General features: G+C 37.5%; 1 protein-coding gene across 2 annotated transcripts; it reads left to right on the forward strand.

The window, feature by feature from the left end:
* Positions 1 to 1,228: 1,228 nt before the first annotated feature.
* On the forward strand, positions 1,229 to 10,622 carry LOC119289377. Of its 2 annotated transcripts, XM_037568711.1 has the most exons (7): positions 1,229 to 1,422; positions 4,841 to 4,927; positions 5,043 to 5,288; positions 5,405 to 5,572; positions 8,708 to 8,761; positions 8,877 to 9,023; positions 10,042 to 10,622. In XM_037568711.1, exons 1-7 carry the CDS (start codon positions 1,252 to 1,254, stop codon positions 10,408 to 10,410), a joined length of 1,242 nt encoding a protein of 413 aa, XP_037424608.1. In that variant the 5' UTR covers positions 1,229 to 1,251; the 3' UTR covers positions 10,411 to 10,622. The 2 variants fall into 2 exon arrangements, with proteins under 2 accessions (XP_037424608.1, XP_037424609.1); XM_037568712.1 differs by lacking the exons at positions 8,708 to 8,761; positions 8,877 to 9,023.
* The last annotated feature ends 710 nt before the right edge of the window (positions 10,623 to 11,332 follow it).

Here is an 11,332-nt window from a genome sequence, read left to right on the forward strand (position 1 = left end):
GGCATGAAGTTAGTTTCATATTAAATGCCTTGGCCATGTCAGGTTCCATGAAAATTAATGTATCGTCCGGTACTAAAATATGGACACCCCATCACTCACCAGGTCTGGTATCAAGCGACCTACATGGCCATCCTTTTTATCCCTTGCAGTGAGGACGTGTAGCATATTGGCCACCACATTGAAGCCGATTGGCGACTCGGGATCCTTTGGCACAAACGCTTCGTAGTTTGGAAATAATGATCGATGAAGAGTAGCATGTGTTGATAAGCAACGTAATAAATGCACTATTTGGCAAAACTCCAACTCCAATATCCATGCATCATTTGGAGTTTTTAGGATAAAACTAAGTGGATAAACATACACCTTAGTTAAAAATAACAACAAAATACCCAAGTGGATGCCTTTACTATATATAGCTCTAGCTCCAGAAGTCCGTAGTGGCTAGAAATGAAATTAGCTGAAAACATTCTAGGAGCTAGAGTTGTAAGTACAGTAGATGCTTGCACACGGAAGTTTTCTCTATTATTGGCATTGTTTATTTTCTGATTTATTTGAAAAATATTTCTAGGGTGGACCACCTTCTAAATCGCCCTTGGAAATCGATTTCCGGGAGAAGTTTGTAAGGTTGATCATCCGGTGGACATCAATTTCTTTGGCGATTTCTAAGGGCGGCTGCGGACCTATCTCTACAAATTCGTGGTTTTTGGCAACCCTTGGTTAGATCCCGCTAAAAAAGGACCTCTCGAAATAATTAAAAATACCCATAGCTGGAAATAAACTTTACTGCCTCTCCTTCATCCCATATTATATGTGCACAATCCATATACTAATGCATATATAGCCAGTGAATTAATCTAGCTCGACTTAACTTGTGCATCTGTTGAGACTTTTGTTAGCCTATTCCCCATTCCATGCTCCCATGGTGTCATACTCCTGCAGTATGGATGTATCCAAGTATGCGCTATGAAAGCGTGGAGACCTGACAGAACGAGGGGTTCGGGTAGCTACCGCATGCATGTTACCGCCGCCTGTCACTGTCCTACTGAGTGCTCACAGCATTCGAAGCTCTTGCACCATGTGAAGCTTTAACGGCCTCAACTAAAATATACGGTAGCAGGGCCAGGCCGACGTAGACGTCGATCGTCTGCACTCTCGTCCGGCCCTATAAAACGCCGGGACGCTCGGCCTCCGCTCGATCGCACAGCAGCCGAGTCTAGAAGAACCCACACCAACAGTATTGCAGGTAGCTCAATGGCGGCGACGCGAGCGTGCTTGCTCGCGCTCGTGGTGGCTCTTACGTTTGTCTTCATGGAGGGCCGGATGACGGCAGCGCCGTCGTCTGCCGGGAGTTTGGTGCAGCGGCGGCGGGAGGTGCGAAGCCTCCTCAGGCGGCTCAATAAGCCTCCTGTCGCAAGCATTCAGGTACATATGTAGTGGTGCCGCGTCGTTCACGTTTAGTCTGATTGTACTACGATGCAAGTCTTGCTTCTCGGGTGTTGTACGCGCTCAGCACACATGCATGATTCACCATGCATCTTTAACTAGCTTGCATTTATTTGGTCCTTGTTTATTTGCATGTTTATCATTAGCTTGCGTGTTCTTAATTATTCGTCGTCGCTCAGTCTCGCAAGCCATGCACATGGATGCAAAAGAAACGGGAACATTGTACGTAGTACGTGCATGCAAAAGTGGTCCATGCAGGTACGCAGTGGCGGAGCTACATGGGGGCCAACCTGGGCCATGGCCCCCCCAAGCTCACAAGAAAACATGTAGATACTCCTTTGTGTTAGGCATATTTTCCATCAAAAATCAGCTAATATAGTTAAGTTTGCCCCCCCTCTAGCCCATGGCCCCCCCCTCCCCCCCCCCATAATTTTGGCTCAAGCTCCGCCACTGCAGGTACGGATACCAGTTGCCCACCCTGCACGCTAAAGGTGGCTTAGTTATTAATTCTTCTGCAATTATACAATATAAGCGTACTAAAAGGAAGATTCAAAATGCTGAACACTCTCGCTTCCATGCAGCGATAGATTCCTTTGTGGTTCATAAGCTAGCGGCCACTCCCAATCAAGTTTTCTTTTTCTCTCGGCCAGTCTTTTTTGGTAATCATACGGTTTTACAGGTTCTCTGTTTTTTTTTGCAAGAAAAACTTCCAATCTACTCCCTGAGTTCCAAAATAAATGACTCAGTACAAAGTTGGGTCATCTATTTTGGAACGGAGGGAGTATTCTTCTTCAATCATGGTAGTACAACGAACACTAGAAATAAAAAAAATTACATCCAGGTCCGTAGACCATCTAGCAACGATTTCAATCATGGTAATCATTTTTTGCTCTCGCTGCCAACGGGACGCACGAAGCAAAACAAGGTAAAATGAGCAGTGGAGCACAGCTGCATAAGAAAGTTCCATGCTAACCTTAGTACCACAGCACACGTTTAGTTACATATAGGGTGCAAATATATTTCTTCCATCCCTTAATTCAAATTTTGGTCTGATGTTTTCGATCGGTAAAATATCAAGATTTCCAGCATTTAAGGGAGACGTGGAGCCAATGCTATGGGCATTAGCTAGGTGGGTAGATAGGAGGAGTTAATCGTGTAGTTGGACCTTGGCGTGGAGTTGGTGTACATGTAATTTGTAACATCCAATGTGGAGGGAATTCTTTTCCCCACCCTATCTTTAATATATACTCCCTCTATTCCTAAATGTAGTGCGCATAAAATTTCTTAGGAGTCAAACATTGTTTAGTTTGACCAAGTTTAATGAGAAAAGTATCAACAAAAATAATACGAAACAAATATAATATAAATATATATTTAGTGAGGCATCTAATGATACTTACTTAACATCATAGATATAGATATTTGTCCTCTATAAATGTAGTCAAAGTAGGAGGCGTTTGACTTCTAAAATTTCCTATGCGCACTACATTTAGGAATAGAGGGAGTAGTATGCACACTCGTGCGTATTCGAGAAAAGAAAAAGGTAGCCGGTTCTAGTGTGGCCCAGTGGTAAAAATTGAGAATGAGAGAGAGCCTTTACTAGATTTGCATGACCAATATAAGAATGCAAGAACATTATGACGACATGGTCTTTACTTCAACACATATTTTGTTTTTTGTCCTAACATGGATTTAATTCTAGTTTATCTTGTTTCAGCACTAGCACATCGCGTTTCCTCATTTAATTAGTTGCCATGTCAAAATTTATCCTACGTGGATGTCCATTATTCAATGTCTAAGACATAACCAAAGGTCTATTATGTAATACACATGCATATAGTCATGTACCCTAATGTTAACAAGGAGATGGACCCCAACTTTTGTTATTAAATCTAGAAAGATAATCTATTCATATGTAGATCTGATCATATCAATATGTTGGTCCAAAGAAGTTTTGACTTTTGGAAACTCATAGATAGAGTATGTAAATGATCCACTGGATAAAAAGGTAGCTTTGCTTGGCTTTTTAGAGACTAACAAACGTACCCAAATGCTAAAAACTGCACATGCGCTTTTCACATTCATCGCACATGGTAGACATCACCTCTCTCTACATGGTATGTGGACCAAATAAGAAGACACGCAAACAAATTAGATGATTCATGTCCATGGAAACCTTCTGCTAAAATTTTAAAATGCATTGCTTCAAAATTGAGCGTCCAAATCAAAATCCTCTTTCACCATTGTGTTCCTCATGATGAGGTCTTTGAAACTAGATCTCCATGGGCACGTTATGACAAATATTTTTTAAAGCAACTTGCCACAACAAAAACTTTATGGTACAAACATGCATTTCTAACCTCGACTCATAAGCTAAGATTTGTTTTTAAGGAAAACTAGATCCCAGGTTTTGTTTCCTACAATTTTGGATGTTTACCAGCATGAGATCTTCAAAAGTAGATTTCATATGGATATATTCTCGTGGATACATTTAGAAATCAACTTACTGCGATGAAATACATAGTAGGTTCATGGTAAAAATATACATTTTTATGAATTGCGTGTGCTAAAATAAAACTTCATAGTTAAAAATTATATTTTTTACAATTTTAAGAGTTTGCCCCTGTTTATTTCAAATGCGAATTAGGGTGACGAAAGAAACTTGTAACAAAAACATATTTTTTTTGTATATTACGTCCCTTTAAAGAAATTTTTCGATGCCCTAGGAATCTACAGAAAAACCAACCTTAGTGATATGGAAGAAACTATTTTTCAGAAACATGATTTTCTTTGCCGAATAATGTTAACAAATGATTGACTTATCGTTCAAGTAGAAAATTGGTATGAGCTAGAAACCATATTTGCACCACAAAGTTTCTTTTTGTGAATGAGAGTTGCTTTTCAAAACTATTTGTCAGAGTATGCCCATGCGGGGTGAGTTTGAAATATCTCGTTGTAAAACACAACAGAGAAAATGGATTTTTATTTGGAGGTTCGATTTAGCACTAATGCATTTTTGAATATTCAAAACTAATTTGCATGTGACTAAAGTGATCTACTTGTTGGTTCGTGGCATGATTTGTCCTATTTTGATATGTAGTATGGTATGAGGCACTCCTGAATTGGGAAAGTGCATGAGCGCTCGTGAGTATTGTTCAGAGTTGTAATCCTATTTTTACTAACACGTGGCTTTATTCTAAGAAATGGAATCCAATTCATTAACCAAAATTAAAGAGACAATACCAATAGAAATTGCATGCATTCCAAAAACAAATCTATTCTACATTACACATCTCCATGAGTAGCATGTAGGAAAGATCTAACATTTTCTAGTTTCCTCGCAATATTATCTATTTTTGCTACATTGTTACAATCACTAATTCCTAGGAATTTATAGAGCTCGGATGGTGATGTCATAGACTGTGTGCACATCTCCAAACAGCCTGCATTCGATCATCCTCTCCTCAAGAACCATAATATTCAGGTGACACTTAGCACATCATTTCCCTTTTCATATCACTATCAATTGTAGAAAGTTGTAGTGCCCCCTAATATCCCACACACATGTATCATGATATCATTCAATTGTCGCCTTTCAGATGCGACCTTCTTACAACCCAAGAGGCATGCATCATGACTCCAACATCACAGCCCATGCAATCACCCAAATATGGCATCAAAATGGCACGTGCCCTGAGAACACCATACCAATCCGAAGGACCAAGGAGGAGGATGTCCTGAGGGCCAATTCTATTAGGAGGTTTGGCAAGAAGATGCCTAGGAGCATCCCACACCTCAATCCAACCAATGACACTGACACACCCAATGTATTGAGGGGCCACCAGGTAAAAACACCATCTCAATAATCAAATTCATATGATTAATAATATTCTTCTTATATTGTTACTATTGTTATTTTAAAAATTGCTTATTTAACTTTGTTTTCTATCCCATTGATAAGCATGCCGTCGCCTCTGCACAATACGATAAGTGCTATGGAACCAAAAGCACCTTCAATTTGTGGAAACCATGGATTGCTAGGGGCAACGACTTTAGCTTAACCCAATTTTGGATCACTGGGGGTTCCTACAATGGCAACAGCCTCAATACCATTGAAGTGGGATGGCAGGTGAGACCTCAAAGGGAAAAATTGTACCCACCTTAATAAAATATCTATTAAACTCTACCTTTTAGCTTCGGTGCATGATATATGTGGGTTTGAAAGGGCCAGAGTGTAAGAATGAGCTAGACTAGATTCTCCATTAATCAAATATGTTCTCTTTCTTAAGCTATTCTAGCAGCATTATTTTTAACACATAAGGGCATGTTGACAACTTAAAGTGTATATAAATTTTGTATTTGTAAATGCCCATTTTATCAATAGATATTATTAAAGACAACTTGCATTAAATTTAATAATAAAAAGGATATTAACACGCAACTAAGTCAATTTGAATCTTGAGTAATCACAATTCATGAGTTCTTAATCCCGAGGAAACCTACCCTGAAAAATGAACAAGTTTCAAACTTCTTCATGTCCTTAAAAATTGCATCTCTTAACACATGCCATCAAATTGTGGCTCACTATAGAGAAATTTTGCCTAAAGAAGGGCAACCAAATTATTGATCTTGGGGAGACATGACACACAAAGAAGCAAATTCTTCATCTAGTTCATGGATTCAATATTAGTACATCCCTCATATAGTCCATGGAATTGCAACTCATAGGAGATGAACCTTGACTTTTAGGAGACGACAACTTGAAATGCCAAACTAGATCATTTCTCATTTAACAAACAATAATACTCAGTGCATTATTCCTCACAAGGCATATTTTCTTCATTATGAAAAGGTTTTGACAAATATTTATCACATTAATATGTCAATTATGTTAACAAAAAATATAATCATAACTAAATACTTATAAATCTGACTCTTAAATATGATTCATGTAATAAATTAATTGTTGGCCAAAGCCTTGTCAAGACAAAGTAAATAAGCCTTGCAATTTAAATAGAGGTGGTACGAAACATGAAAGATCCTCAAACATCAAACAAAGAGAAATTGACTATAAGCAATCTTCTTGGAGAAGAATATTGATAGTGATGATTACAAAATTGAATACTACCATAAACATAGAAAATAAACATAGATGGAATACCCATCAATAATGTATCCTATACTCATATGGTGGGTTCAAAATTGTCAACTTACTCCTAATAATGCTATATATGCTTTGAGTCCACCATGTTAATTTTCACGAAATGCACTAGAAAAATAGATAAATTCTAGATATTCCTACTATTTGTAGAGACACTTGCCATGGGATCATACTTGGTGCCAAACCACCCATGTGTGTTAGTATAAAATAATAACCTACAGTAGGCTCATAAATTAAATATAAGTTACCCACCATTTCCTTTATGAACATAATATTAAACCGCTCTCTAAATAGGCATCGAAATTATCCACATCTTGTATTTAACCTATAGTAACACCTAAATAGTCATCTCAGTTCACTACCTTTGCCATTATTACAAATAATATGAAATAAACCTAGAAATTTACATCTACATTACCCACATCCACCATTACAAAAAATAATCTTCAATCCCAGGAAGTAGAGACGATCCACGTCTTTTCCTGGTCGGAGAGGAATCTAGGTCCATCTCATTAAGGCTGAACATTTAGTCTCGTTCCCGATAACAATAGGGAACATCTTGTCTTGTTTGGTTTTTCTTTCAAGGATTTTGTCTTTCTTGCAATTCTGCGAACTTTGAATGCATCATTTCTCCCATTTCTCGGAACTTATCATGGAATCTAGGCCCACTAGGACTCTGCAGGATTTTTGGTAAATCAAGCTCTCTTAGGGTTGGAAGCTAGCTCCTACTACTCGATGTTATCACTAGATTTGTCTTCCTCATCTACATCTAATTACCCATCTTGAACATTATGTAAAATATTCTAATCCTCTAAATAAACATCTAAATACTGATTTGTCCTTATTATTGAATACTTCAAAATAACACCATAAAGAATAATCTAAATTACCAATCCTTGCCATTATGAAGAGAAAGTTAGCTATATGTACATAGTTTTCCAAAATCAAACTCTGTATACTTGCATGACGTTTCTCACTAGTGGTGGAGCAAAGATGGGGTGAGGATCAGGTTGGGCCTCAGACCAGGTATTGCGAAACAATGCCAAAAGTAAAATATTCATTTAAGAAATATGGTGCCTCGACCTGGGCCGCGCCCCTGGCAACCCAGGTTATGTGTCAAGATGCAAAACCAAGCATGCATGTTAGGTAGTTAGGAAATGAACATATCATTTTTTGTGTTTTGCAATCACTAAAGATATTTCCTTAATGAGTCACACAACAACGAACAATCCTTGTTAAATTATTAATGCTTTATGTCAACAAAATGTTAATTAAGCAAATTTATTATATCCAGACTAAATTGTAATAATATATTTACATTGTAAACACTCAAACTTTGTTGTTCAAAATATGCGACTTATCGTTATTTGATAGCATAAACACAACTTATCATGCAATGTGTGTTGGCTAAAATGTTAGTTTATACCACTATACTAATCGATAATGGAGTTCAAGACATAATATATTTTCTTAACATTTTGTTGTTTCAACTTAACACATGGATGAATAAAGTTACTATAAATTAAACCACGAATCCAAAATTTGGATTGATGAAATCATGATGGATGGCTACAACAAAAGTTTACATAACTCAAGCTAAGTTCTTAAATTATCACTCAACTGAACAAGCAAGAAACATCACATTCCATCAGCCATCACATGTGCATAAGGGATAAGATGCAGCTTCTGGTGGAACATAATCAAGACATTGGATAAATGATGGAAAAGCGGGATTCCACATGCATTTCTCATATTGGTGCACCTAGTAGCAAGGTGTCACACTATATTTGCATGACCTCAAATGAAGGAAGGGATGAACAAGCTATCTTTGAAGACATATATTATCTTGTTTTTTCTGTTTGTTGTTGCGAAAGGACAACAACAAAATCTCTCTCTCTCTCTCTCTCAGTGTGTGTGCATGTGTGTGTATGTGTGTGTATGTGTGTGTGTGTCTATCTATCTCTTCCACCTATTAAAAAAATCCCATGTGGTCATGCTTAGACATAGCTATTATACAAATCCTGTGCATTTTTAATGGTCTAGTTAGTTGTGCAATATCTTTCATTCTGGCTAATGAACCTGTGGTCTCTACAAAAATTTCAGGTTTATCCAAATCTATATAGCGATAGCAATACGAGACTCTTCATCTACTGGACTGTAAGATAAACACCATATTCGATTTTATTTTAATTAATACTAATATTGAGATATTCTCTCCTAAGATTGGGAACAATACCAAAATACTAATTTTCTATTGTATGTAATATTGTAGCGCGATGCATATCAAACAACAGGATGTTACAACCTACTATGCTCAGGCTTTATCCAAACAAGCAATCAGATCACAATTGGCGGCAGTATCTCCCCAATTTCCACCTATGGTGGCACACAATATGACATCGATATTTTAGTTTGGAAGGTAAAAAACACAATAAGCTTCGACATCATAAATATTTAGTTATGTGCACATACACATTCAATTAAAATGGTCAAGCTGCTAGGGGAAAGTGGAAATTCACTTATACTTTAACATTACCTCCCATGTGCAGGCTCCCTTATACCCAAACCTTCAAATTGGAGTCTACTACAATTATTTTATTTTATTACATCCACTAGGATTTAAACTCGAGACCTTTCGCTTTGAGTTGCATGCACTGACTAGTTCAAGCCAAAAACTTGTTCACTTGTACTTCAACATTAAGCATCCAATCCAAAATTCATGAGTGGACTTAGAGAATCCATGCCAACCTCTTGTTGTTCGGGAAACTATGATTCCTAGCCTGTTTTGGCTGAATAATGGAGGAGAGGTTGTCCCATGCACATCCCATATTTGTTCGCAAATGCAATGATGTCAAGTTGGCTATTGAACAAGGGACTCTTTCAAGTTACTCTCCTTACCCGGTTAGAGTTGGGAAAATAAAATATGTTCCACATATTTTTACTAGGGCATAGTAGTTAAGACATTCTAATATTACATTGACTCACAATTAACGATAACACATCACATGAACTTTTCTGGAAAGACTACCCACCTCATGATCCTCTGGTAGCATAGAATGACGTATTTTTTTTTACCCTAGACGCATTCTTGCACGCATCGTCAAGATCACATCTCGTTCTTGTAGATGTGCAATTACATATAAGGTTAGTCCTTCTCTTTTCGGTTTGATTGGTCGACTCGATTTTGTTAGAACTCAAGTAAGGAACATATTGTTACCATGCAAGTCTTTTACATCGCAAACGATTACTCAATACATCTATAATCCATGTCATATTTGATCTCAGTACCAAAAACACCCATCCCTGTCATCTCAACCTAACCCATTAGTGTTCCCTTTTTTGCCATGATTTTGGCAGTTAAGGGATTTAAAATATATTGCCTGCTCATAATTAATCATGTGTGTTATATTCTCTAGTAAGCTAATTTTGGCTTGCAGGACCGAGCGGGGGGCAATTGGTGGCTGCAAGTGGGAGGTGATTATGTGGGGTATTGGCCATCATCCATCTTCTCCTACTTGGAAGATAGTGCTTCTACCATCATGTGGGGCGGTGAGGTATTTTCACCCGATGCCGGCCAAACTTCCACACATATGGGTAGTGGACACTTCCCGAATGAAGGGTTCGGTAAGGCGAGTCACATCAAGAACATTCAAGTGGTAGATTCGTCCAACTGTCTCAATCCCCCAAGTAATGTGGGCTTGATAACCGAGCAGAACAACTGTTATAATGTGCAAAGTGACACCTATGGCGACTGGGGCACTTACATCTACTATGGTGGCCCTGGCAGTAACCATAATTGCCCATGACGGGTTCCAGTTTAGTAATATAATGCTTATTGCATTACTTGTGGCCCAATATGCATTGCTAGGGTCAGTACTACTGCAAAAATATGTGTTTTCAATTATGTTGTAATGCTCACCTGTTGTGTGTATGGCCGCATTAATAAGAGGCGTGATCAAGCATTATAAGCTCACAACATATGTATTCATATTTCACCGCATGATTGGAAATATATGGAATAAGCAGTTTTTATCATTTGTTGTTACATTTATAGAGGCACTGCAGCCAAATATTCTATATTGATAATACTGTTTGTAAGGATTAGCATATTTACATCCATGAGTAGAGACATGAGCAATTAGATTTTTGCAGCTCAAAATAATTGTTTTCGGCAAATAAATAAATATAATTGTATTTATCACTAGAGTTTAAAGATACATTAAAAAATATTGACCAAGAAAGTTTCTCTCTCTCAATGTAACTAATTTTTCCAAACGGGGACTTGTTTGTCTACAATTAAGTATTTTTTCTTCTCCATGGATTAAGTTTCTAATAAACACGAAATTATATTTTATCATTCCAAATGGAGTAATGTGATCTTGAGGAAGCTTTCTACTCTTAACAGATAATGCCCTCGGATTTGCGAGACCCACTAGTATAGTTTTTTCCTAAAAAAACTAGTGAGTTATATGAAGACAATATATATTCTAGTTCATTACTATATACTTCCATGTGGGAACTTCTAGATTTCTAATTTGGACCACTAAAACAACAATTCTAGCGTTGTACTTGCAACCGCTTGAATTTTGGAAATGTTTATACTTGAAAACCAGGTATTTTAGACTCACAAGTCTATAATACCAACTTCGCAATGTTTGAATGATTAGGAAAAAGGGCCATCTGGGGTATGCAATGGTCACATAGAGAGAAGAACCTTGCTTATTGATG

This window comes from Triticum dicoccoides, chromosome 4A, assembly GCF_002162155.2.
Source record: "Triticum dicoccoides isolate Atlit2015 ecotype Zavitan chromosome 4A, WEW_v2.0, whole genome shotgun sequence".
NCBI lineage: Eukaryota > Viridiplantae > Streptophyta > Magnoliopsida > Poales > Poaceae > Triticum > Triticum dicoccoides.